The sequence below is a fragment of the Cucurbita pepo genome, chromosome 1, assembly GCF_057944985.1.
Source record: "Cucurbita pepo subsp. pepo isolate OVF chromosome 1, ASM5794498v1, whole genome shotgun sequence".
NCBI classification, from domain to species: domain Eukaryota; kingdom Viridiplantae; phylum Streptophyta; class Magnoliopsida; order Cucurbitales; family Cucurbitaceae; genus Cucurbita; species Cucurbita pepo.
This window is the reverse complement of record NC_141798.1, coordinates 6,074,365-6,102,145: the sequence shown is the minus strand read 5'-3', so window position 1 is coordinate 6,102,145 and position 27,781 is coordinate 6,074,365. Positions and strand designations below refer to the sequence as shown.

Below are 27,781 nucleotides of genomic sequence, written 5' to 3'. Positions count from 1 at the left end.
ACTTTCTAACTTAAATAGTTCGATTTCAACCAACCTATAGTTGATAGTCAAGGTCGTGTAATTAATACTTAGGTTGATATTATAAACCGTGATATATATATATATCACACGCAAAAAGGAAGTAAAGAGAATTCAAGTATTATATATGTCATTAGTCCGATCCTTTGTAGGAACTACTCAATCTCAAATTCGTTGTTCTTGACTCTACTTCACCTTAATTTTTATTTATGAAGTTTTGAAAAATCCAAACATCTCAGAGATCGATAGTCCATTGATGAGAAGGGACTGTAAAAAGCTTGAATCCAATTCCTACAGTGCCATTTCGTTTCACTTCGTTTCGTGAGAGTGCAAGATGAACAAACACCTAAAGCGCGATTATATCCTATTTATATCCACCTAAAGTACATGATCAACGTAGGATTCATCCGAAGAGTAAAAGAATAGCCTGCAAGATTTTTCCAAATTCATGGCTCTTACACACTCAACACGACAAGGCAAGATTTGGGATACAAACGAGAAGCTCAAAAAAGAGGGGCAAAAAGAAATAGATTCATCCTAGGGGCTTGGTTTACAGAATGAAACCCGAGATAATAGTGTACGTTTTCCACAGATATTTGAACTGAAATGGGTATTGCAAAACCATAACAAACAAATTAAAATCCTTCGTGATTTAACATAATATATGTAAAATGTTTGATTTAGTACAATTCAATACCACATGCTACACAACTAACTGCTTCCCGTAGCCGTGGAGACTTCAGTACTGCAAACAGGGCACACCTGCACAACACCAACCTTTAGTCGTCTCGGCTTCGTGATTATTGGTAGGTGCATGTAGTAAATGGGCATACCTTGTTTATTTTTAACCAATTATTTATGCACTCCGAATGGTACGAGTGTTTGCAGGAGAGAACAGTCAAGGTTTCGTCGTCCTCAAAATCCAATCGACAAATCACGCACCTGAAAAGAAAAGACGAGAGTCATAAGCTAATCGAGCAAGATGAGAATGGCAAAAGAGACCAAAACTCCCTGAGATCACTCACGAATCACTGCTTCCAGTCTGACCACTCCCTGCCTTGAAGTTTATGGAGGGTAAGGAAGCAATTGTATCAGCAGATAGCCCTCTACTCTCAGTTCCTACCACTTCACCCAATGCAAGCAACTCCTGAAATATTAACAATCCTCTCAGGAATAAACAACAATAAAGCATGGGCACTCCAGCCAGCCAAACTCACCTCGTATGACAGTTCGTCTGGGTCAACATCCTCCCACGTATCCTGCAAACCAAACCTTGATGAGTACTTTTGATAGACCAATAAATCAGATATGTCATCTAATATTCAGAGTATAGCTACTTTCTGGGTACAGAAGCCTATCCCACAGTGCTCGTATGCCACAATTGCTCTTTTGAAGTGTAATGAAGGCAATGGGGAAGACTTGTTTATATTCATCAAAGCACTGGGTGACAATCCAAGTCCAACAGCTGAAATTTGAATGGTGATGCTGACTCGCTGTTCACAGAAACAGTGAAACACATTGCCTTGCCCTCTCTTATTGAACATGGATTAAGGTGGGAAAGGTCTGAACTGATGGGGGGAATACGGAAGCTTCTAGATTCAATGGTAAGGTTTCTGGAATAAACACAGAAAATCCTATTTGTTTTAGAGTTAGAGGTTGGCATCAGGTTGAAGTGTCATTTCACTGTGTTAATCCCAACGTAGGATGGAGGCTCTCAAGGAAGATAACAGGTTAAATTCTTGATCATTCTAACATCCAGCTTTTAATTGGCAGGGAAGACGGGCAGAAAAAAAAACGACTCATTGAGGGGAGATTGGTCATGCGTTTAAACTTGTAGATGACAACAGAAAGGGGACAAGACAGACAAACAGACAAGGATAATAACAACATTCAAACCACTAGTCAATGTCCAAATGGAGTGGACTCCAGCACTGGCAAGAATTCAGCAGCTTCTCATCAGAAGGATACGTCTAAGGATGTCTTACTATAAAAAAGTTGGGATGAGTGCTAACTAGATCACTGAGGGCTTGAAATCTAAGTGGCTGAGCATGCACAGTGGACATTTTCATAAATAACTGCAGTGTGGTTGAGATGTATAAATGTATTGTCCACAGATAAAACAAGAGGGGAAAATGATCCAAGGAGAGGCCTTTGAGGTAATGGAAGCTGATCGAGGATAATAGAAGCTTTCCGGCAGAAGCAACAGATTGTAGTCAATGCAGGCTCCACGTAGGCACCAATTTCCAAGTTAGTCCACATATGATTATCCACCATCAAAAGACCAAATCTCCTTTAGTAGATAGGAAGCTAGTGAGGTCCTTGAAGATTTTCATCATGCCGCCCATCCTGGTCATCTGTTGATGTGAGCATTGTTCTGGTGGTATTTTGATGGTTGATCTACCCTTGGAGCCTTTTCTTTTGCATAAGAAGAACTTTCACCTTGATGGTTGAACAGAAGGGAGAAGGTTATGAAGGTGACATTAGCCACACCTCCAGTTAGAAAAAAACGGATGGCTGTGACAAACTATGTTAGAAGCATATGGATCTTCCTCAGCAGGTGGAGAATGTTACTACTGTAGTTGGAAGATATGGCCAAAAAGCAGAAGATAAAGAAGCAAAAAAAGTGGAGGTCGCTTTCTCTTGCGAGTGTAAAGATAAAAAGATAACTTTTACAAGAATCAAAGGCCTTTTTTCGTAATCTATTTGCTGCTTTTGGGTTATGGGAGTAGTGGGTGATTTCAACGTCACCAAACAAATGGTCTTTTGAAGATCCTCATGCAGACCTAGAACAAGAAGTCAATGCCAATGCCTTACTTAACTAATACAGATCTTCTATTAGTTAACTTAGTTGACAGCAATTTTATAATCAGGAATTTGACTATGTCAAATTTGAGAAGCAGAATATTTTTCACCAGTTGAAAAGATATATTCTATTCGGTATAATGGACCAACGATACGATTTCAGAATCTGAAGTTACAAGGCAACAGAGTGATCGGCCTTGCCCTACAATTTTATTTATAATCATACAGCAAGGTAGCCAATTCTCACGGAGAATACTAACATGATATTAAAAAAGATACCCTACTCAACAAGACAGAACGCTTTATAACCAACACCAGCCCATTCTCACTAACAAAATACTTCGGGCCCTACTACACATTCCTGATTCTCTTACGTGTACACACTTCTGTAATTGGGGGCCTATCAAAGAGTCATCTTCAATCACTATCCTACTGAAATCACCCTGAATGGCCCATTCCATTCGCTGAAGTTGAAAGCTACAAAGACAATCCCTAAGAGTCGGACTGATAGACTTTTAATAAACTCCACTAAAAGGATGATCCAAGGGAGAAATATTTTCAAAGGCAACTTCATATAGTCTTAGATTGGCTGGCTATTTCAATGAGTTGGTTATTAAGGGTCAAAATATTTTCAAAGGTTTCGTAAAAGTATTCCAAACCTTACAGAAAGATGAGAACAATGCTAATACCAACGAAACTTTCATCTGCCTCATCCACGAGAATATTCATTTTCAAGCTGTTTACAACTTCCCATGCTGGCTCGACCATAGTGTTGGCCTCAACAAAAATGTGGGAGAAGCCTTTTTTTTTGGGGGGGGGGGAAGAACTCGAGCAAGTTATACAGAAAATATCCTGCCAAAGAACAAGATACCGAGAGGGAGCCCAAAAACTAACTATAAATATGGACTCCAATCCAACAAAATCAAACCAAGACTATAATGATAAAAAAGTCTATTGACCAATGCCCTCAAGGAGACATTGCTAAATCTAGCTTCCTCACACACCTCCTCACTCAATCTCTCTACCTCTATAAAAATCCTGATATTTCTTTTAATCCAAATACCTCAAACAGCAGCAAAAAAAAAAAAAAAAAAAAAAAAAAAAGATTGCCACAAAGGCAAAAAATTGTGGCTTACCAAAATTATCATAGATATTAACATGGTTCTCCTAAATGCTGCTTTGACATAACATGCAGCCTGAATCTCATTCTCATTGGTGATTACAGTGGCTATGCCCATGGATTTAGGCACAAACCAGTTTTCCTCACATCATGTCAACGAATACCTCTTAACTTTTGAAGCTCTAGTTAATATTGAGAGAATACTAACAATATAGAAATACATCATCTTGGAAGGAGGATTTTGGGTGGAAAAAACGAGCCTAAGAAGCATGGAGACACAAGGATGCTTTTCGAAGGAGTAATTGTGGTTAACATAAACACACAGGACAGTTTTTGTTTTTTTAGGAAAAGAGAAGTGACATTAGTCAAAAGATAAGGAGCAGAAAAAGAGTAAGAAATTCCTCACGAAAATATGGGAGCTACAAAAAAAATCCTAATTTGCACAGATCAAAGAAGAAGAAGTAAAATCATAAAAAGGTTGGACAAAGAACACCACAAAAAAATTAAAAAGTATATATATCTGACAAGATCCCAAAAAGCATCCAATCGAGAACAAATTTTGAATCATACTAGAACTTGTGAGTGAGGAAGTCAGGATCTTATGGCCAAAGGTAGAACGATGGATGGAACTTCTTTTCTACAATCAAGCACTTGAGGGTTTGGACAGAGGGAAGTAAAAAAAAACAGATGGAGACCAGTTTTCATTGTGAAAAATGAAGGTATACAAGGAACCATAAAACAGGAGAGGCCAACAAACGGAACCAAGCAAACAAAACTAACTATAAAGATAAGGGAATAGAAAGTTTTAGCTGCGAGTCTCTTCGGATCAATAAGTGAATTTATAAGTTGTGGCTTCTGAGCTACCAAAGAGGGGAAAGTTAAAACAATGTTTTCCACATAGACTTTCCTCAATCTGCGTCAATTCCAGTTCTGCATCTAGCTACTTAACAGTAACAACAAGGATTTCCACATAAGATTTCCCTTATTCCGCATGAATTCCATACGGTGAGGATTTTCAGGATCAACGTTGTCTGTTTCAGTAGTTCTAAGTGAATTTAAATGTACAAAGTGTTAATAAAAAAAAATTGAGTGCAACAAAAATGAAGTGGAAAATTAAAGGAAATACCTGGGAGTTTTCACCTTGATCATCCGTGTCATCTGCATCCTCTACGACAAGATAAAACAAAATATTTTAGTCTTACAAGATTAAGAGATCTATACATAAGTATCCATTACAAAGGGAGCCAGATGGCACGTATACTCACGATCTTGTAATCCTGCAAGGGCCAACAATCTGGCAGCCATTTCTCTATCTTCAGCATCTTGTAAGGCTCTAGCATAAGCCTCGTCGCTTGAAAAATTACCTGGATCAAGTTCAAAGTTGGGATTGTTATCTTCTCCATCTTCATGAGCATGCACATCAAACACATCATCATCATCATTGACATCTGTTCCATCAAACTCGTCATCATCCCCATCAGATTCTGTATGGTCATGGGGATCACCAAAACCATCCTCATCGTCTAATACATAACTTCCAGCTTCCCAGCTTCCAAAATCACTCCCCTCACTCGTCATTCTGAGCATCAGGTATGCTCTTTCCTGCTCATAATTAGCCATTGTCAATTCAAAATATCACTAAAAACCTTTTTTCTTGCAAAATATAGAGGCTCCTACAACCAAAATAAAGACAACCATCCTGTGCAAATAAGATGCGGACATAGTCTATGCAAATTCTCCCAGTCCATAACTCTTTCAATTGCTAAAAACATGATAAGAAAAACTCAAGATTTAAAAACAAACTTTCAACTGAACAACAATGTAGTAATAAGTCAATCAATCATGCATCTTATATATCCTCTTCTCTCTATAAGCATGAAGATCATCAGAACCAAATCAGGATTCAAACACTTGAGACTAACTGACAAGCATTTGCTCATAATTAACAAGACAAATAATCAAACAATATCGATAGATAAAGGAAAAGAAACAAAAGCATGCTCATAATACAATTGATGTTTTGCTTGTGAACAACTTCCCCAGCAAGCCAGCAGAAAATTAATAAAGTCAAATGAAGTCGATGCAATCAAGGACAATAAAACACAATCAGATAATCAATAAGTTAAAATTAAATCCAGAACCTAAACAACAAATACACTCTCGTGATAGTTATTTGCTACTGAGAAAGCCACAAAGGAGAACATCAAGTCGATCACCCAATCAAAATTCTTAAAAACCCGCACGGGAACAAAATCAATATGAGATTTCCATCAAAAAGCTCCAAAAGCAGCCGACAAGAGACCGAATTGAACACAGAACAATACGAGAAAATAAAATAAAAAAATAAAGCGGAAATTGAAGAGAACAAGATTATAAACAGTGACATCGAGAGAGAGAGAGAGAGAGAGAAGGAGGGAGAGAGGACCTGTTCTTGAAGGGTACGAGCGAGGGCAAGGTCAGCATCGACCTGGGTGAGATTAGTGAAGGGAGTTCTGGAGGAGTGGCGAGAAGGGGTTTGAAGGGAGGTGGAGTCGGATCCAGTAGGGTCATTCTGGGGGTCTGCAACAGAAGGTGGCGATGGATTGGAAGTGGGGTTTTGTTCATGGTCGGAAGAGGCGGTGGTAGTGGTGGCCGGGGTTGGCTTGACTCCATCGGAGCCAAGTTTGGTGGCGTTAGTGGTGGTTTCGTTCTCCATGAAAGGAGATTGAGAGAAATGGGAGATTTCGATTTGAAAATTGGATGCAAGCAAGAAAAAGAAAAGGAATTAGGGAATTAGGGGAATCGAGAGAATGAGGATCGAGGATTTCACAGAAATTTCTTCAAGGGAAGAATCTCCGAACACGACGAAGATTATATTTGTCTTCACACCCAATTTTCCTTTTCCCTTTAATATAAATATATGAAGAAAATTACCCCCAGAATTTGACAACCTTTCTTTTATGTAATTAACTTCAAATAACAATTATTAGAACTTGCCAAGTTTAACCAAAATTAGCTTAAAATATATATATTTTTTTAAATCCTTATCAAGAAAATTCTTTATATTTAAACATTCAAAAATATTATTCCTACGTTAATATGCACCAAGACCATGATCCCTATACTGCACGTTATGGTCTACATAGCAAGAACCCGCTCAAAATTACAAGATCTCTCGTATGACTGAGTTTGGCAATGACTCGAATCCATTTACAATCCCGAGTTCCCAAACACATTGCACTTCCAATCCAGACACATTAATTTCATACCAGACATGTTTTATGTACAATATTTGCAACAAAATTAGAATTATTAAAATAAATAATGTTTTATTTTAAATAAGTCGTATCAAAGTCAACAAATATGTATGATATTCAATTTAAACTTAGTCAATACAAATTAAATATATATTTCATTTTTTCAAGCAGTCATTGAAAAAAAAAAAAAACTACCCAATTTTATTTTTTTTTAAAATAATTTAAATAACACCCTTTCAATTTGAAAATTATTTATATTTAAACATTAAAAAAATATTTAAATATAAATAATTAAGATGAGAAATTAAACTAATCTGAACCCTAACTATTTATTCAATACAATTAAATATTTCACAAATTTCAAACCATCTGTAAAAAGTAAAACAAATTCTTCCATGGATCCACCGATCAGCCGGTGAGTTGTCGAGTCGAATTGCACCAGCGATCGTAAGACGGCTGAAGATTGGGCCATTCGGAGGCGGAGATCGCGTAATCTTGGAGCCAATTGGTTAAGACGAGTTCCTGCTCCATCGGCGGCAAGGTTCCGATGATCTGATTCACGGCTCTTTCGGTTTCGTCCTTCTCGTACCTCATCAGCGCTGGGAAGGTTAATCCGTTTCGGGCGTAGCACAGCAATGGCAGCCATAGCGATAGCATTCTGAATTTTACTTCCGATGTTATCATCTCCTCCATTTCTTTCCCCGCCAGATCCTGGAACAGAGTCGCTGAGATCTTGACGAAGCACCACTGGATTCTCGGATTACAGCCGACGGAAACAGAGGCCAGGCAGCCGGCGAAGCTCCACTGTAATATAGCTTCATCCACCGCACCGTACTCCCGTAGCTTGTTCGTCATCCAAATTAACTCCTGACCGAGCTTCTCCGCTACCACATCGCCGCCGAATTCCCCCTCCATGATTCCCGTCTCCGATCTCCTAGCGTTCAATGACTCCGCCTTGGGGACGATGGTGCCGACGGCACTCACGGCAAGATCCACCAATTTAAGGTACGGAGTGACGTAGGCTCCGAATGGGAGGGCGGCGATGATCCGCGACGGCCATGAGCCGGCTCTGGTTCGTTCTTCGAAATCTCTGGTCCGCTTGAGTGAGTCGTATAGGAGCGTAGAGGTTCGGGCGAAGGCGGCGGAGAGGGCGAACCGGTTCACCTGCAGAAGCTCGAACTGGCCGCCTTTGGCGTTTTCGTCCATCATCTTCTCTGCCATTGCCATTGTGAATTGGTACTTCCGGCAACTTGCCGGCATCTCGTTCAGGATCGCTAAGATCTGCGCCATTCATTTCAAATTTTAGTTAAATTATAGTTTGGATTAACTTCCAATTAAGCCTCGACTAATTAAAATTAGTGGAAAATCATAGCAAATTAAAATAAAGTTTAAATTGGTGTAAATATAATTTATAGTTTAAGTAATTATATTATCCACTTCTTATAATTTACCACAAAAAAAGAAAACATTCCCAACCCATGTGGACCCAACTTCTCCAAAATGGATCCACGTGGCGAGAACCGCAAACTACGAAGAATTAGAAACTGACACGTCATTTCATCGTAGCCATGAACATGACACGTGGCATAACTAGAACCATTCATGCCGCCGCATCGCCCCAACTTCAGTGAAACCATAACACAGGATTCGAGGCCAAGAAAACCTCGTCATTATTTTTGGTTAATTTTTGTTTAATAATTAATAATTGGTCAATTTCAATCCCTAATTAAATTAAAATTTTCCTACCATTTGAAAAATATTATTCTATATTTAATTTTTTTTTTGGAATTTTCTATAATTAACCAATCTAAACTATTATTTATAATCCCAAAGCTTAATAAATCTATATTACAAAATAAATTTACTAAATTGAAAATATTTTAAAGCTTTTATTAATTTTTCAGGTGTTCAAAAGTAAATTAATTAATTTTCTACATTAATTTAAACAAAATCACATTTTCAATTACAATAATATTGATTTTGAAATTTATTCGCAACAATTAATTTTTCATATTAAATTTTTAATTTTTGTATTAAAAAATTCGAAAATTAATTAATTCATCAAAAAAAAAAAAAAAAAAAAAAAAAAAAAAAAGGCTTACTTGAGAGAGAGCTCGGGTAAGAGGCTTAACAGAGGAACCGCCGAAGTCAACAGTTTCAAAAGGAATCAAATCCAATTTGGAAAGCGAAGCCAGTGGCGAAGGAACCAACGCCGACGAGGGGTCGGAAGACGGCGGCGGCAAGAGCAGAGGCGGCGAACTCCCAGACCCACCGCCGCCGCATATACGATTTAGCAGGCGGCGAGAAGGGGCGAGAGCAATAGGGAACCAATCTATGACAATTCTCAAAACCCAAACCGTAAACCAAGAGGTGAGCATGAGCATGAAGCGGAAGTGGTCGGCGGGGCGCCATTTCCTGCCGGAAAGCTCGTTTTTGGCATTAGAGGCGACGGAGACGAGCGAATTAGCGGCGATATTGACTGTGGACATGAAAAACGAGTTCAGGAGAGACGAAGAAGAAGAAAAGGGTTTTCTTCTATAGGCGTAGGCTAAATCCAACCCATTCGCCGCCATTGAGAGGTGAGAGGTTTGAGAAATAAACAGAGACGGCCGGACGGAATTTCAGCTTCTCCGGTGGTGCCGATGAAAGCTGGAAATAAGAGCTTCAAAGTAATCGTAAACAGAGGAATTATAAGATATATATAGAAATAAAGGAGGACAAAGGGGGTGTTTAATTAAATAAATTAATATGATAATTGGCTAAAATATATGTCGGAAATTATTTGTCGTTATTTTCTCATAATTAATATTAAATTATAAATTTATTTATATTTTTAAAGATCAATATTTAGTAATAGTTTAGGGCCTTATAAGATAATATTAAAAGTATATAGATGTAGCAGACACTTTTTAAAAAATAGTGATTAATAGTAAGTAAGGTTTAAATATAACATAAATGAAGACTTAAAGGAAGAGGAAAGGCATGTGTTTGGGATAGGGTTAAAGGCGGCAATATGGAGTATTGTTGTGTGTGTTGGAGAAAGTGCTTTGTAATGAAGTGAAATGTCCAAAAAGTGCATTGCTTCGTGTCCAAACTTCCATGTAAAACCTGCAGACTTATTTGAACTAGTGTACAACTTCTACACCGACTTCAATTATACTTAACTTTAAAGTATTCGGAATATTTAGAACTTTCCCATTTGATTCGTACAATGTTATTGCGAGATTTCACATCGATTGGAGAGTGAAACGAAGCACTTCTTGTAAGAGTGTGGAAACATCTCCTTAATAAACGTGTTTAAAAACTGTGAGACTGACAACAATAGTATGTAGCCAGTAAGGACGTTGGGTCCCTAAGGGAGGTGGATTATGGTTCTCGAAGGAGCTCCAAGACATCAAGAACGTGTCAATCCAATTCAATTTCTGTGTTCCTTCACTTTTTCTAACTCGACCTATTAACACTTTCTTTTCGATCGAGAGTCGAATCTTACACCGTTAATAGTACATACGAGAGATAGCAAACGGGTGGTCTCCACAAGGAGTAGTCTCATAGGATGCATCAAAATATCTCACCTCCTCTTGTTTCGTCATAAAATATCTTCCTACCACTTTTCTAAAGCCATCTCACAACCATCATCTCACAACTCCTCTCTTATCCTTCTTGAAAGCTTGGAAGATGAGTACCTCATGGCTTCCTCTGTACACACACACTGCGGCTGCAACCGCAAGACAGTATCCAACTCAAACAAAGTTAGGATCCTACAACTCTTCAACTTCCAGAAAGCCTTATGGCAACACTTTGTCATGCAGGGCAGCTTCTTCAATTACAGACTTTGATCTATATGATCTTCTGGGCATCGACAGCTCCTCTGATTCATCACGGATCAAGGCAGCCTACCGTGCCCTCCAAAAGCAGTGCCACCCCGACATCGCCGGACCTGCTGGCCATGACATGAGTATCATTCTCAATGAAGCATATTCACTTCTGTCGGATCCTAGTTCTAGGCTGGCTTATGATAAGGTCAGAACTCAAATACACTAATCTACTTTGTACAATTCGATTCAGAGACCATGGTTTTTGACATGTCCACAGGAGCAAGCAAAAATGGCAGAACTTCGAGGCTACACAGGGAACCCTGTTTATTCAGTGTGGCTCGGGTCGGAAAACGAACAACGGGCGGTTTTTGTAGATGAAGTGAAATGTATTGGCTGCTTGAAATGTGCTTTATTTGCCGGGAAAACCTTTGCTGTTGAATCTGTGTATGGGAGAGCTAGAGTTGTGGCACAGTGGGCTGATCCTGAATATAAAGTGATGGAAGCTATTCAAACTTGCCCAGTTGACTGCATTTCGTGAGTGTTTACTCAGCCAGTTAACACTTCTTGGGCTGATTAGCTTTATAAGTTGTTAGGAATCACGAATCTGCACAATAGTATAATATTGTTCACTTTGAGCATAAGCTTTCAGGCTTTGCTTTGGGCTTCCCCAAAAGGCCTCGTACCAATGGAGATATATTCTTTATTTATAAACTCATGATCATTCGGGACTCACTCCCGATAATCCTCCACATAAGAGTCTTCTTTTTCCGATACAGGATGGTGGAAAGGTCAGATTTAGCAGCCTTGGAGTTCTTAATGTCAAAGCAACCGCGTGGAAATGTAAGAGTTGGAATGAGCAACGCAGCTGGTGAACGAGTGTCGAATATCTTCACAGACGTGAAGAAATTCCAAGCCAGATTCAAGGAGGCTATGGAGAAAGCTTCAAAAGAGCATTCCAAGGTTAGATCCAAATAGATACTAATCACAATAAGTTCAATATCTCCAACTCAAAATGGCTTAAAATTAATGATACCCTTTATTCTACAATGGTGTTTTACAGGGGCCAACCTTTGAGAATGAAGCTCAGTTGGCTGCAATTCAGACCATCAGATCAATCTCAAATTGGCTATTTTGGCAGACAGCCACGCCGGCTGGACCTGGATCAAAACAGGGCCAAAACCTGACGCACATCGCCACCAAATCCACACCAGAAATCAACAGGCTTCAGGCTGCTGTTACTGCAAGGAAACAAATCAGGGCAAAAGCTGAAGACAGAAATAGAGCTACAGCAAAATATATACACAAGGATGATTACTGGGTTCCGACCACTCTTGCACTTCCAACCTCAACTCAAACTCCAAACAGCACAATCTCAAAGTCAAGAGTGGAGACCAAACCTACCAAAGAACCAAGAGGCCTTGGTGATGGTGGTCATGTTAGCCCCATGAGGTTGGCAATACCAGTTTCGATATCGATAATCGCAACTGCTGCGATTCAGCAAATGATGAGAAATGATGGTGCCAGCAGCTTAAAGGAACACATTGGCGGTTCTATGGCTCTAGAGTTGGTTAACAGTCACTGGATGCAGGTTATGCTAACAGGCGTCACTTGGTATATCATTGGGATGGTTGTAATGGGAATGGTAGAAATGATTGGAAGAAAGATTAGGGATTGAGAAGTACACATGTAGCAAGGCTATCCAGATGATAGAAGTTGCTTACATAGCTATAGCTGTACAGTAATAAAAATGGAAAAAGACATGACAGAATTAAGAAGCAGAGTGTATTAGACATGGTAAACAAACTTTATATTTGTGTATCATACCCATTTCCTCACAAATTAGGCGGCTCGTCCATTACATCATCACAACGTATGTTAGAAGGTATTGTCCTCTTTAAGCTTTCCCTTTGGACTTCCCTTCAAGATTTTTAAACCACGTCTGCTAGAGAGAAATTTCCACACCCTTATAAAGGGACTTCCCTTCAAGGTTTTTAAACCACGTCTGCTAGGGAGAAATTTCCACACCCTTATAAAGAAGACGTGGGACCTCACAATCCACTCCCTTTGGAGCCTAGTGTCCTTGTTGACACTCGTTCCATTCTCTAATCGATGTAGGCTTCCCAAATCCACCTCCTTATTGTGAGATCCCACGTCGATTGGGGAAAAGAACGAAACATCTTTTTATAAGGGTGTGGAAACCTCTCCCTAGCTAAGGGGAAACTTTAAAGAAAAAGTACAAAGAAGACAATATTTACTAGTGGTGAGGCTTGAGCGGTTACAATCAATGAGTCAAATGTTTTGAGACACGTAATGACATCCAAATATACCATATCCATTTTTTGAGTTAATGTACAGATTTTCAAGATGCGAGGTCTTAAATTTATGATGATGGACTATATGGATTGATTGAAGATCAATCCAAACAGAGATTTAGTAGCGATATTTGGTTGAATAGTCCTTAGGTGCAATGACCAAACCACGACCTTTCCTTGCTCCACGATAGACAGTCTCAATAATATCAATGAACTCTTGCTTATCCTTGAGTGCCCAGTTAATCTTATTGTTGTTACCAGTACCAAGATCAATCATTATGTGCTTGTTCCTAAAGAAGAACATGACAGTAGAAGGATCATAGAGCTCGTACATTGTGTTGAAATCAGGAACCTCTGTGATATCCACAAGGTATATTACTGCAAAGTTCTTAATCGTCTCTGCAACTGAGGCCAACACTTCATCCATCTACATCAAAAACATATCAAACTATAAAATGTGACTAAACAATTAACATAAGAATGTTGGAGACTGGAATTTAGATTAATTATATAAATCTTTTGACTTTCTTTAAATAATTTCTGCACCCAAATTAGATGCATTTAAGTCTAAAAGTAAAAAAAACGTTGACATAAGAAAGATGGACTCTCTTTGAAAATTTGTATACACCCGGCCACAAGTCATAGAGTGATGGCTAATAAGCTAAGTTAGTGCTATAAAACCGAGTATATTAAAACGGGTTTACCATGTTTGAATAAATAAGAAAAAGTGCTACATCATAATAACTATTAAACAATTTTTAACTCAATTTTTCTTTTAAAAAATTAATTTGTGTATATATAAATTTGAAATTTTAATAGAGTAATTTGAATCTCAAACTTAAAATTTCATAAATTAATTATATACTTTTTTTAGAGACTAAACTTTTAATTTAACTCGAAAAAAAATTAAAAAAGATCAGTAACTTTCAACTTAAAAGTGTCAAATTCAAATAAATAATTCATTATATTTAGTTGGGATTAATTCATTATAAATTATGAAATATATAGATTAAATTGTAAATTTTTTAAAGCAAGAGACCAAATAAATGACTAAATTATTACCAACGTTAAATATAAAATTAAATCCTTATATATTAAAATTCACAAACTAAATTATTGTTTCTAAATTAAAAACTAAATTGTTAACTAAAAATATACTTCTTAATCTAGTATAAACAAGACCTTGAACTAAATAATAAAAAATGGAACGAACTAAATGAAAATAATAATTTAACAAGAAAAAAAGAACTCTATATATATATATATATATAGATAGATAGATATAGCTTCGTTTTTCTTTGATCTCTGCAAAAAATAGGGAAAAGTTTGGAACAAGAAAATCGTCGTCCTCTGTATATTGATCACCGAAGAGAATCGGAATCGGCAAGAAAATGCATAAAACCTCGACGCTATGAAAAGCGATGAAAGCGAGGAGAAGAAGAGTTAGGGATTGGAAATGAGGTTACCTGCATACAGGTGTCGTCCCAATCATGGCCGAAGCGGATGATGACGACGCGTTCTTCTTCCGCCAGAATTGCTTGATCCACCGCCCAGCCTGAGTGCAGATGCGGCAACAGGTACGACATCTCCACGCCCTAAATTCTCTCCCTCGCTCTTTTTCTCTCTCTCTCAGAATCACCAAATTTTCGCTCCCAATTTTAAACGGAGAGCTTCTCTGCGACGCACTCCCACAACCGAAGCCTCTAGAACGACGTCGAAACTGCCTGGCTGTTACACGCCCAATCCATTCGCTCCACGTGTTACCTCCTTTTCACCCTTCCAAAATCAATTAAATTAAATTAATTATTTTTTAATTTTAGAGGGAGAAGAAAATCTTTAATAAGAAATAAAAAATAAAAAATAAAAAATTCAGTCTATTTAGGTTTCCTCGTCTTCTTCAATCTCAGATCCCAAACTCAGAGCTCCGATTCCGACGAAATCGCCTTATATCGCCACAACCGACGATGGATAACCCCAAATCAAGGGCCGCCGCCGCCGACGCCGCCACTGCAGGCGGCGGAATCTGTCCATCATACAAGAAATACGAGATCCGCCACCGACTCCCAAATCCAAAAATCGCCGCACTCTTAGTGATCGACATGCAGAACTACTTCTCCGCCATGGCCAAACCCATCTTCTCCAATCTCCTCACCACCATCCGTCTCTGCCGTGCTGCCTCCATCCCCGTCATCTTTACCCGCCACGCCCACGCCTCTGCTTCCGACAACCCCATCCTTAGCGAGTGGTGGGACGGCGATATCATCCTCGACGGCACCCCTGCCGCCGACCTCATCCCTAATCTCGACCGGCAGGCTACCGACGAGGTCATCCGGAAGAACACCTACAGCGCGTTCAGGAACACGCGACTAGAAGACTGCCTAAAAGAGAAGGGCGTGGAAGAGGTGATTGTAACAGGGGTTATGACGAACATCTGCTGCGAGACGACGGCGCGTGAGGCGTTCGTTAGAGGGTACAGAGTGTTCTTCTCCACCGACGCGACGGCGACGGTGGACTTGGAGCTACATGAGGCAACATTGAAGAATTTGGCTTATGGGTTCGCTTACTTGGTGGATTGCCAGAGGCTCCAAGAAATTTCAGGTAATTGAAACTCCATGCCTTATCTACTACTAAGTTTTATTTTCTCCAAAATAGTTGGAATCATTTCAATGTTGGTTAATAATTAGTTTTAAAATGTTAATCAATTAGCAATTGGAATGTACAAGTGATTGTAGCTGATAGAATATGTGTTAGTGGTCATGGGGCTGATTGAAATGGACATTTGTCAACGTAGAGTTGACTTTAGAAAAAAAGAATTATACGAACCAAAGTTCTAGCTAGCTAGCTGATTTAGTCAACCCATGCAACTCATAAGAGTGAATATATTCTTTGAAACCATGCAAACAGCTATAAATAGATATCAAGCCCTCTTAGTTTCTGCAACTATTTGAGTTCAAATGAAGAAGAAAAGCTAGACATGGAGGAGGGTTGGGTTGAGTTCTTGTTTGCTGGGACTCATCTTTGGCTTATCTTCTTCTTACATTCTTTCTTAAAAATCCCTTTTAAAGTTTGGAAGGAGTGGTTTGATCATTGATGTGGTGTGCGAAGAGAGATTTAGTATGACACGAAGAGTGTTGTTTGATAGCCAAAAATGACTTGTCTGCTCCTCCAAATTATGGCGTTTTTAAGTCCGTATTTGATTTATGTATCGAGCAGGCAGTTATTTTGGCTAAACTGACAAACTCTTCTCCATCATTCTAGATCTTCTCCTTTTCTCATATTCAAAAAGAAGATTACTCCTCGCATACTATGATAACAATCATAGTTATTATATTTTGGGTTAAAATATTGATATGCTAATGATTTTTAGGCTAAACATGAGTGTAGTTCGACTTTCAACAAAAAAATCAGATGTTTGATCTCCGGTTTTTTACTTATTTTCGAACACTTCATTCCAAGACTGAGGTACGTATATAAATCGTTATTTATTATTTCAGGTAGGTTTTCATGGTGAGTGGATCAAGTGATATAAGTATTGTATATGACAAGTTTCTAGATAAGGAATTTATTTTAATAAAACATCATACTTCGCCTACATATTTGTCAATTGTCTGTTCCATATCTTCCGAATCATATTTGTCTGTTCCATATCTTCCGAATCAAGGCTTCAAATGTTTGTTAAAGAAACGTTAAGGTCACAAGATTATAAAAATGTCACATTAGTGGATATTTTAGTTCAAATTAACATATGATATATGAAAATGTCGAGTTATCCATTATGTTGATGTTGAACTTATGAGCATATGAAAATAAATCGACATGTATATATAGAATGTAAAACCGAGTTCTAAATCAAAGACGTTCAACCGAAGAAAAAAAAAGATTTCCCATTTTCATCTTATTTGTAGAAAATGTTGGTCATTTCCATTTACCATATGCATGAAAATATGATAGTTAAATCACATATTCACAAAATTAAAGTTGTTGTAATTACATAAGGGCTTACTACAAATCCAGCAAAGTTGGACCATCGTTGAAGTTTGCAATTGTGAAAAGACATCAATCTTACAATATACTTCACCGAAGATGTGAAGAAAATGTTGTTAAAATTGTTAAAAGATATTTAAATTCATGCTACATTGAAGAAGAATGAAACTTCATTGTTATAAATTTTGGGTGGATAATTTTGTGATATCCCACATTGGTTGGAGAGGAGAACGAAACATCATTTATAAGAGTGTGGAAATGTTTCCCAAACAGATGCATTTTAAAGTCTTGAGGGGAAACCCGAGATCTATTAACTAAGTTGACTTTGCAAGAAGTATGTACAAATCAAAGTTCTAGCTAGCTGGATGAGTCAACCATACAACCTATCATATTTGACCACCAAGAATTTGGATCCATATCATAGAAGCTTGAAACGGTTGAAACAGATCCATGTTTAACCGAAGTGCTTGAGACATAGAATGTTCAAATTTCTCATATCAGCTCCAACCTGAAATGACAATCTTCCAAATCTAAGAACATATAGGCAACCAGAGATCATAGTAAGAAATCAATAAACAGCGAGCACGCGCATATACCGCCATTTTCGATGGACTACACAGGACCAAGTAGCACGATTCGTCATCAGCTTGTTGTCCCAGTTTTGTGACCGAACTTCGGCAAGAGATTTTGTATCATTGCAAAATCGAAGTCGGGTGGCAGCCAAGCAAGAGTAGAACTTCACTAGAGGTCTCTCAAGCATTTTCTCAAACATGTTATCGGCACGCTGGAATAGCCCACAATTTGAAAGAACAATCGCAACAACCCCTACCCTATTTCCAACTCGACCATAAGAACAAACTTCGGGTCGTGGATTTCGTTTCTCTGTAGAACAGAGCAGACGATTTTCGGGTTTAGCTTCCTTAAACTCTCCTAGTCAACCCAAAGTTATCCAAAGAGAATACGTGCAACATGAACAAGAAGAGTTTGTCAGATTAGCCAAAAAGACTGCCTGATTAATACGAAGCTCATAAGTTCTAAATCACAAAACGTGATCTTTTGTTCATCACGACAACAGGCAAGTCATTTTTGGCTATCAAACAACACTCTTATCTTCACGATGCATCTCTCTTCTTCCCCATTTCTCGACAATAATGAGTTTGATAGTCTCCATATTTATAGCTATAAAAAGCAAGGCAAATGGGATGGGAAGTCATGAAAGGAATTTACCTATATTCTTCAAAGTTGCATGATGGCATCGTGTCGGTTTCAATCCAATTATTCTCGTAAGTCAACTCCTTACATATTATGAAATGTTAAAGTTGACTTTAATCAATTCATTCTTATAAGGAATAACGACGTGTGCTGACACGTTGAGTCAACTTCACTCAATTTTATTCTTCTAAGTCAACGAGAAGTGATAGGGTATCGAAAAAACCAAGACACAATTCAAAATGGTTTACTCTTCTTAACTTAAACGTGCAGTTGTTATACATAAACGTCCTAGTTTACTTGGATGTTGACTCTAATAAAAGAAAATAAAAAGTAAATTCGTATATAATTTTAGTCGACTTATGAAGCAAGTTTAGGGGAATATATTCCAATTACTTTTCATATCCCATTTGGTTGAAATTTGTATATAAAAGCTGGTGGAGTCCCGGTGCTCAAAATTGTGAATCGAAGAAGGAAGATAGATCGAACATGAAGATCTGAAAGTTTGTTTAGTGAGCCAAAGATGACTTGCCTATCGTGAAAGCATATAACGAAGGGTTTCTCGTCCAAGAAACTCTTAGTTATACATTTTATAGGCAGTTGTCTTTGGCTAATTTGATGAACTTTTATCTTTCATGTTCGGTCTTTTCTTCTAATATTTTCTCAAGAACGCTCGAAGTTTTTGTGAGGAGGTTAAAAATATCGAAGATTGTAGACAAGGAAGAAATAAAGTGAAAGAGCGGTATAGTATGAGAAGATAAGAGCATTGTGCGATAGCCAAAAATGACTTGCCTGCAATAGCTCGTATGAAACTTTCTCGGTTGCATTGATCAACCCTAGTTTCCAATGCTGGCAGGTCATTGAGGCTAACTTACGAGTTCTTTTCTTTCATGCTAGACCTTCTCTTTTAAATAATTTGACGTACAAGATATTCATCGTTTCAATACTTGATATGGTATTGGGTTTCACGTGATGAGAGGAAAAGAATTTGCGTCAGAATTGGGTAATTTGCACACCTACTGCCTTCCTTGGATGTGGTAGTCGTTTCTCAGGCTCCCTCTCCGAAATCAAACTCTAATTCTCCATCACCTGTCACCACCATAGTACCACCATAGTAGGCCACTATCCTACCATCGAAAGTTGATAGGGCAGAAATTTGAACGATAGGTCCCTAGCACGATGATCGTGTGATCCGTCGAATTATCATGAACCATCAGAACAACGGACAGTAGCATTTCATTTTTTTTAATTATTTTGCTCGTGACTTAAAAAATATAAGAACTTCTGTCCTTCTATTTTATCATCCTTTTCATATTGCATGCTGACTTAAGGCATGAGTTAAAAGAATTTAACCCGATGAAACTAGCCATACGTCGGAGACATCTTTTATGTAGGATAATATTATAAATTAAAATTTCAAAATATTAACATCTCCCTTCAATAAATTTATTACTAAAACTATTTTTTACTTTGTATTATATAAATAAGGCGATAATATGATAACATTAAGATTAAAAAAAAATGGTTAAAAGTTTGTGGTAATTAAAATAAAATTATATATTATTATTTTATTACAAAATCTCACTTTAAAGTCAGATAAACTACCAAAATCTCACAAAACGACAAAATAGCTTATCACATAATTCTTTTAAAATTAATAAAAAAATAGAAAAATATGAAACGACAGAAAAAAAAAATCTATTAATTCAGGAAAGTTCAAGACTTAGACGGATATATTTATAAGATTTAAATTTTAATTAACATATTCGAAATAAATAATATTTTTTATTTATCTTGATATATATATCTAAAATTTTCAAACAATATACTTTGATTAACAAAATATATAATATTTAATCGCATAGTAAAACCACATATAAAAATATATACAACTATTTCTTTTAGAAAACTATTATCTATTTCAAATTATTCGAAAAGAAAATATATCATGCAAATAAAAATAAATTGTCATATTAGACCAAATGGTTATGGTTACCGTAAATTTTTGTAATAGTACCACTTGAGAACGCATAGCATAGAAGATAATAACGTTACCATCAACCCAATATTATCCAGAAAGAATATGTGCAAATGAATAAGAAGAGCTTGTTAGATTAGCCAACTCACTGCCTCGTTATTATGATGCTCATAAATTCTAAATTATAAAACGCTATCTTTTGCTCATCGAAATCGTAGGCAAGTCATTTTTATCTATAAGAGTGAGGAAAACTCTCTCTAGTAAACGCGTTTAAAATCGTGAAGCTGACAGACGATACGTATGGAATTAAAACGAACAATATATATTAACAGTGAATTTAGAGCGCTTAAAAAAATTAATGCATTTGATACTATTGAGTTTGATAGCTATAAAAAGCAAAGCAAATGGGATGGGAAGCCATGAAAGGAATTTACCTATATTCTTAAAGCTGCATCGTGGCATGGGTAAAGTAACACTTCATAATTCTATTCGCTTCTAGATATGTTTAAAGTCGGTTTCAATTCATCTCTTCTTTTAAGTTAACTCTTTATCGAACTAATTTTGATCGAGGTTTATCTTGACACGTTGAGTCAGTTCCAATTAATATATTCTTTTAAGTCAACGAGAAGCGATAGAGTAATGAAAAATTAAGATTTTATTCAAAACAATTTACTCTACTTAATTTAAACGTGTTGTTGTCGTGCATAAACATCCTAATTTACTTGGTTGCTTAATATTAATATTATACCATTAACAGTTGACTTTAACGGAATTTGTATATCATTTTAGTCAACTTATAAAGCAACTTAAGCGAATATATTCCAATTACTTTTCATATCCCATTTGGTTGAAATTTGTATATAAAAGCCCCTGGAGTCCCGAGTCCCAGTGTTCAGAATTGTGAATTGAAGAAGGAAGATAGATCGAACATGAAGATATGAAAGTTTGTTTAGTGAGTCAAAGATGACTTGCCTATCGTGAAAGCATATAACGAAAGGTTTCTCGTTCGAGAAACTCTAAGTTATACATTTTATAGGCAGTTGTCTTTGGCTAATTTGATAGACTTCTATCTTTCATGTTCGGTTTTTTCTTCTAATATTTTCTCAAGAACGCTCGAAACTTTTGTGAGGAGGTTCAAAATATCGAAGAAGTAAAATGAAAGAGAGGTATAGTATGAACAGATAAGAACACTGTGTGATAGCCAAAAATGACTTGTCTACATGGCTAGTGTGCAACTTTCTCGGTTGGTTTGATCACCACTAGTTTCAAATGTAGGCAAGTCGTGGAGGCTAACTTACAAGTTCTTTTCTTTCATACTAGACGCTATCCTTTAAATAATTTGAAGAAGAAGAAGATCTCGATCATTCCAATACCTAATACAGTATTAGTCTTCACCTCGCTCTAAGTACTCCGACTTTTCGTAAATGGGTAATTCACGAGTCATATATTTGTGTGTTTAATTCAAATATGTGACGGAACCTTCATGATCACTTTTGTTCTTCAACTTGTAAGATGTTATCTTAATTCTCCCATTGACTTGGGAATTTAGATACGTATGGGTAAGAAAGAATCTTTAATTTTGATACTCATCTCCTCTCGCAACTCGAGATATTGAATATATTCCAAATTAAAAAGTTTCGAAAAAGGGTGAATCACGATCGGAGAAGATTGTACCCTACCTGGTCGATATAAAAAATTTAGACTTAAAATACTAAATTTTAAGGTCTAACATAAACGTTTTATAACTACCATTAAATTAGGATGGGAAATAATCGAATTGAATAATTTTTTTTTTATAGGAGAATTTAAAAAAATAATTGAAAAAAATATTTCCACGTGTAAGAGTGATTAGGCACGGCCAAGTGTCGGTTTGTGCACGTGGAAGGCACACTAAATCCACTAACCACACATCAAACCCCACGTGGCCTTCTTAATCACTCCATAATCTTGCATTTTTTTAGCTAATTAATCACATCAATTAGACACACTAATTAACGTTGTTTCAATCCCAACCGACCAAACCATCCTTTCTTAAAAACTTAAAAAGTCTTCGTTGTCTCTTTGTATTAAATATTTTAAATTTTAAAAATTAAATATTTAGATTTCTAAAATGTTTTCGATTTATCTAATAATTTATGTTTCGAATTTAAAAAATATAAATTTTATGACGATCAAATACGAGCAATCCATTAATTAAATAATTAAAAAAAAAATGGTGTAATAATTCTCCTAAACAATATTAAATATATAAAATCATTCATCAAATCTATACAAGCATTCAATCTCTTTCACTTGAATTTTAAATCTTTTACGTAAAATCTCCTGCATGATTCTTGCTGTGTGATCGAATCTCACTCATCCAATCGCTGACCTCTCCACACAAAGTCAACTTAATCCCTACCTCAAATCCTACGTGGCAACATCTCATTGGACAACACCTTATATTATCATAAAAATGCCCTCATCCACTGCCATGAACCACGCTTATAAACTTCCCTTCATTCCCTTGATAATATAATTAAGCAATCCCAACATTCTCTCCCTATAAATATCATTCCTTTCACTCAAATTTCTATATTACTTTGATTGAAAGAAAACACCATGAGAGTTTTGAGCTTAGCCATTAGGGTTTTGGTGTTCATCTTGTTTGTGGGGTGGCTTTTTATTTGGTTCATGATGCCCACTAATACTTATAGACATCGATGGCTCCCCAAAATTCAAGACAAGAGTCGTCATTCGTCCTATTTTGGATCCGAGGGTATTGTTTTTTTCTTTTTTGTGTAATTTTTAAGTTTGATGCAAAGTTTTTACACGGGTGTTTTGTTTTGGCGCAGGAACTTCTCTTTTGATGTATACGTTCCCCATTTTGTTCATTGCTGTTTTGGGATGTGTTTATGTTCATATTGAACGAAGATGCAAAGAACAAAACGTGAAAATTAGGTAAATAGTTGTGTTATATAGAGGTTGTTTTGTAATGTTCTTATTTAAATGAGTTTTGTTTTGATCTCGATTGGAATAGAGGAAATGATAATGGTTTGGCGATGTGGAAGAGACCCGGGTTCGTGAAAGGGCCACTCGGGATTGTGTCGTGGACAGAACTTGCGTTGCTGGCTATGTTTGTGGCACTTCTAGTTTGGTCATTTGCTACATATTTAAACAATAGCTACCACAACGAGAATGAGTAAGAACAACGATATGCAATAGTTGAAGTTCTAAGTAATTAATCAACTGAGAACTTTGATGTTGATGGCAGGTGGGAAAGTAGATTGGGAACTGCAGCGTATTGGCTTGGAGTTGTTGGGAATATTTGTTTGGTGTTTTTGTTCTTTCCGGTGGCACGCGGGTCGTCGTTACTGCCGTTGCTTGGCCTCACGTCGGAGAGTAGCATTAAGTATCATATATGGCTCGGTCATATGACGATGGCGTTCTTCTCCGCTCATGGAATCGGCTTCGTTGTCTATTGGGCTGCTACTCATGATCTTTCTCAAGTGAGTATTCATTATAACATGTGATATCCCACCTTGATTGAAGAGGAGAACTAAACATTTCTTATGAGGGTGTGGAAACCTCTCCTAATCATGTGACTAACGGCTATACGTAACAACCAAAGCGTAACGGTTGCAAATGGTATAAGAGCAAGACATCGGGCCGTGTGCTAATGAGGACGCTGGTCCCCTAAGGGGAGTGGATTGTGAGATTCCACTGGGGAGGGGAACAAAACATTCCTTATCGGGTGTGGAAACCTGTTCCTAATAGACGTTTTTGAAACCGTAATAATAACGACTATACGTAACGAGTCAAAGTGGACATTGAGCGGGTACTCTTTTTGTTTTGGCAGATGCTTGAATGGGCTAAAACAGATGTATCAAACGTAGCAGGAGAGGTATCATTAGTGTGTGGACTCATAATATGGGCAACAACATTCCCTAGCGTCCGAAGGAAGTTCTTTGAGCTCTTCCTCTACACTCACCATCTCTACATTCTCTTCATCGTCTTCTTCATCTTCCATGTCGGCATCTCCTACGCCTGCATTATGCTCCCTGGTTTCTACCTCTTCCTCCTCGACCGCTACCTCCGCTTCCTCCAGTCCCGCCGCCGTGTTCGCCTCCTCTCTGCTCGCCTCCTCCCCTGCAACACACTCGAGCTCAACTTCTCCAAACACCCAGGTTCATCAAATCCTCCATTTTCCCCTTCTTTTACCACCAAAACCCACATGGGTTCTCACCATTTTCTTGTTTTGTTTTGTCAGGATTGAAGTACACCCCTACGAGCACTCTGTTCCTGAACATCCCCTGCATCTCGAAGCTCCAATGGCACCCGTTTACCGTCACATCCCACGCTGACTTAGAACCAGAGACACTCTCCGTCGTCATCAAATGCGAGGGAACATGGTCCACCAAGCTTTACCAGACGCTTTCTTCGCCATCCGCCATTGATAACCACCTCCAAGTCTCCCTCGAAGGCCCCTATGGCCCTGTTTCCACTTCCTTCCTCCAATTCGACTCTCTTATTATGATCAGCGGCGGCAGTGGCATAACCCCTTTCATTTCCATAATCAGACACCTCATTCATAACTCCAATTCCCATCAACAAATCCCCAAACTCCTCCTTATCTCCGCCTTCAAAAACTCCTCCGAGTTGACCTTCCTCCACCTCCTCCTCCCACTCTCTGGCGCCAACACTCTGGAGAATTTCCAAATCGAGGCCTATGTGACGAGAGACAAATCCCCTAAAGACGAAAACCCACAATTCAGAACGGTGATTTTTAAACCCCATGAAGGGGATTCCCCTGCGACGGCGATTTTAGGGCCCAATGGATGGCTATGGCTAGCGGGGATTATCTGTTCATCATTCGGGATTTTCTTGGCTCTAATGGGGATTGTGACAAGATATTACATATACCCAATTGATGGGAATTCAAACGATGTGTTCAATTTGAGTTTGAGGTCGTTTTTACACATGTTGGGGCTGTGTTTATGCATTGTCATAGCGGCGACTGCGGCGGTGATTTGGAACAAGAGGAAACTAGCGAAGGAAGGCCGGCAGATTCAGAACGTCGAAGGGACTACGCCGAATGCGTCTCCATCGGCAATGGGATTTGACAACGTTGGCGAGATGGAATTGGAGAGCGTTCCATTTGAAGCTCTTGCACAATCTGTTCATGTTTATTATGGGGAAAGGCCCAACCTTCCAAGTAAGGCTTCCATCAAAATTTTCAAACAACTATTTGTTGGATTAAAAGAAAAGTCTCACCGTACCCTAATTTAGAGAACGATGATGGGTTTATAATAAAGGAATACTCTCTCCATTCGATTGAGACGTTTTGGGAAGCCCAAAGCAAAGCTACGAGAGTTTATGCTCCAAGTGGACAATATCATACTATTGTGGAGAGTCGTGTTTGTATAACATGGTATCGAGTCATGCCCTAAACTTAGTCGTGTCAATAGATTGGTAAATCCTCAAATGTCGAACAAAGGACTCCAAAAGAAAAGGAGTCAAGCCTCCTCGAAGGCATAGTCAAAAAATGACTAAGACTCCAAAAGAGAAGGAGTCTAGCCTCGATTAAGGAGAAACGTATTTTGTTTGAGGGGGGTGTTGGATGAAAAGATAAGTCCCACATTGGCTAATTTAGGGAATGGTCATGGGTTTATAATCAAGGAATACTCTCCCCATTGGTTTGAGAGCTTATGCTCAAAGTGGACAATATCATACTATTATGGAGAGTCATGTTCGTGTCTAAAATTTCTTGTCTTATTTGTAGGAATTTTACTAGAACGCAAAGGGGAAAACGTGGGAGTTCTTGCATCAGGCCCCAAGAAGATGAGGCAAGAAGTTGCAGCCATTTGCGGCTCTGGTTTGGCTCCAAATCTCCATTTTCAGTCCATCAGCTTCACTTGGTGAACAATAATCCAATACCCATAACAACCTTCTAATCATATGTGTTTTTGTGTTTTTTTTTTTGTGTGTTTTTTTTTTTTTTTGGTTTTTTGTGTAAGTGAAGATGAAATGTCTGAATTAGTTTGTTTCACTTTTTGTAAGCATTTAAATCGTTTCATGAAAACGCGTTCCGGTCTATGTTCCACACGACAGACATTCATTTGAGTAATAGTTAAACAAAAGCGTTGCCGTTATATTCCATATGGCAGACATTCACTTGAGCAATAGTTCGAACAAAGTATCGACGCGTTCGTTCAATGAATCTGATGAAAATATACATTTGATACACAATTCATTGAATTTGATTCGTAAATTCCGGTAAAGTTATTTAAAGGCGATTTTATACCTAAATTAAATTTAGTTTCCGACAAAATTTAAAATTTAAAATTCTTGTTAAAATTAATTGATAAATGAGCTAAGATTATAATTAATTAAATAAATGAAAGAAAAGAGTGTGTAGTGTTATTTAATAGGTACAAATAATCAATTAATGCAAACAAAAATAAATTGATGTTTTTTACATTAATCATTAGTTAAACAATCTAATTTAATTACTAAAAACAATTAAATAGTAGAAAAAAAATTAAAGTCAAAGAATAAACGAAATAAATAAATAAGGATAAATACAAAACATGTAACGAACAGCTCAGCAAGTATACTTTTCCTTAATATTATATAATGTTTTATTTAATAATTTTATATAATTTTTTAAATATTTGTATTGTATTTATAATTTCATTGGATGAATATTACCGTGAACATGGTTGGGGGCCACAACAACGGTTGGGTGTGGCGGCGTGTACTGTAAACGAACGCAGAAATTTCTCAAGAAATTCTGAGAATGCCAAAAGATCGAGGAATTCATGATTCCTTCCCCTACAAATTTCAATTTTAATCCTATTCTTCCTCCATCCTCGATCATCAGTTACAGTGACCAAAAATCCAATCCAATCCTCTTACAATGGCGCTTCAATCCGACTACCAACTCACTGGCGCCGGCGACGATGAAGCCGCCGCCAGAAACAGGAAAAAGGCGACCGTATGTGAGCTCTCTGCTTCTCAGACTGCTCGTATTACTCAACAGTTCGATCACTCTTTCATTGCTTGGATCTTCGGGAAGGACGTCCGTCCATGGAGAATCGCGTCTCTTCTTCGCCGTCATCTTTGTCTCACCGGAACTGTTAAGGTCTTTGAGCTAGGGCTTGGCTATTTCGTGCTTAAATTCTGTGAGACTGATTTTTTAGCTTTACAAGACCTTCCGTGGTCAGTTCCTAATCTCTGCATCCATGTCTCTCCATGGACTCCCGATTTCAAGCCATCGGAAACCATCCTTTCCTCTGTTGATGTTTGGATTCGCCTACATGAGCTCT

At 37.7% G+C, this 27,781-nt stretch overlaps 6 protein-coding genes across 9 annotated transcripts; 3 read left to right on the top strand and 3 right to left on the bottom strand.

The window, feature by feature from the left end:
* Positions 1-518: 518 nt before the first annotated feature.
* LOC111801371 (RING/U-box superfamily protein) lies at positions 519-6,818 on the bottom strand. The gene is made up of 7 exons (XM_023685351.2): positions 6,366-6,818; positions 5,206-5,542; positions 5,067-5,107; positions 1,236-1,277; positions 1,044-1,165; positions 852-960; positions 519-780 (listed from the first exon to the last, which is right to left on the bottom strand). Exons 1-7 carry the CDS (start codon positions 6,633-6,635, stop codon positions 730-732), a joined length of 972 nt encoding a protein of 323 aa, XP_023541119.1. The 5' UTR covers positions 6,636-6,818; the 3' UTR covers positions 519-729.
* Positions 6,819-7,416: 598 nt separating this feature from the next.
* On the bottom strand, positions 7,417-9,858 carry LOC111808168 (BTB/POZ domain protein). The gene is made up of 2 exons (XM_023693994.2): positions 9,279-9,858; positions 7,417-8,457 (listed from the first exon to the last, which is right to left on the bottom strand). Exons 1-2 carry the CDS (start codon positions 9,747-9,749, stop codon positions 7,585-7,587), a joined length of 1,344 nt encoding a protein of 447 aa, XP_023549762.2. The 5' UTR covers positions 9,750-9,858; the 3' UTR covers positions 7,417-7,584.
* Positions 9,859-10,330: 472 nt separating this feature from the next.
* Positions 10,331-15,214, bottom strand: LOC111803176 (thioredoxin-like protein YLS8). Its single transcript, XM_023687468.2, has 3 exons — positions 14,770-15,214; positions 12,060-13,730; positions 10,331-11,931 (listed from the first exon to the last, which is right to left on the bottom strand). The coding sequence occupies exons 1-2, from the start codon at positions 14,887-14,889 to the stop codon at positions 13,422-13,424; spliced, it is 429 nt and encodes a 142-aa protein (XP_023543236.2). The 5' UTR covers positions 14,890-15,214; the 3' UTR covers positions 10,331-11,931; positions 12,060-13,421.
* Positions 10,852-12,812, top strand: LOC111803145 (chaperone protein dnaJ C76, chloroplastic). The gene is made up of 4 exons (XM_023687433.2): positions 10,852-11,196; positions 11,269-11,525; positions 11,768-11,951; positions 12,052-12,812. The coding sequence occupies exons 1-4, from the start codon at positions 10,852-10,854 to the stop codon at positions 12,664-12,666; spliced, it is 1,401 nt and encodes a 466-aa protein (XP_023543201.1). The 3' UTR covers positions 12,667-12,812.
* LOC111803154 (nicotinamidase 2) lies at positions 14,739-16,895 on the top strand. 4 transcript variants are annotated; one of them, XM_023687444.2, is made up of 3 exons: positions 14,739-14,880; positions 15,211-15,901; positions 16,802-16,895. In XM_023687444.2, the coding sequence occupies exons 1-3, from the start codon at positions 14,869-14,871 to the stop codon at positions 16,825-16,827; spliced, it is 729 nt and encodes a 242-aa protein (XP_023543212.2). In that variant the 5' UTR covers positions 14,739-14,868; the 3' UTR covers positions 16,828-16,895. The 4 variants fall into 4 exon arrangements, with proteins under 4 accessions (XP_023543212.2, XP_023543219.2, XP_023543224.2 ...); XM_023687451.2 differs by having other exon boundaries at positions 16,798-16,895; XM_023687456.2 differs by having other exon boundaries at positions 16,671-16,895.
* A 6,112-nt stretch (positions 16,896-23,007) lies between these two features.
* LOC111806537 (ferric reduction oxidase 2) lies at positions 23,008-26,547 on the top strand. Its single transcript, XM_087122871.1, has 7 exons — positions 23,008-23,232; positions 23,309-23,414; positions 23,494-23,655; positions 23,728-23,962; positions 24,313-24,640; positions 24,724-25,668; positions 26,236-26,547. The coding sequence occupies exons 1-7, from the start codon at positions 23,076-23,078 to the stop codon at positions 26,373-26,375; spliced, it is 2,073 nt and encodes a 690-aa protein (XP_086978997.1). The 5' UTR covers positions 23,008-23,075; the 3' UTR covers positions 26,376-26,547.
* The last annotated feature ends 1,234 nt before the right edge of the window (positions 26,548-27,781 follow it).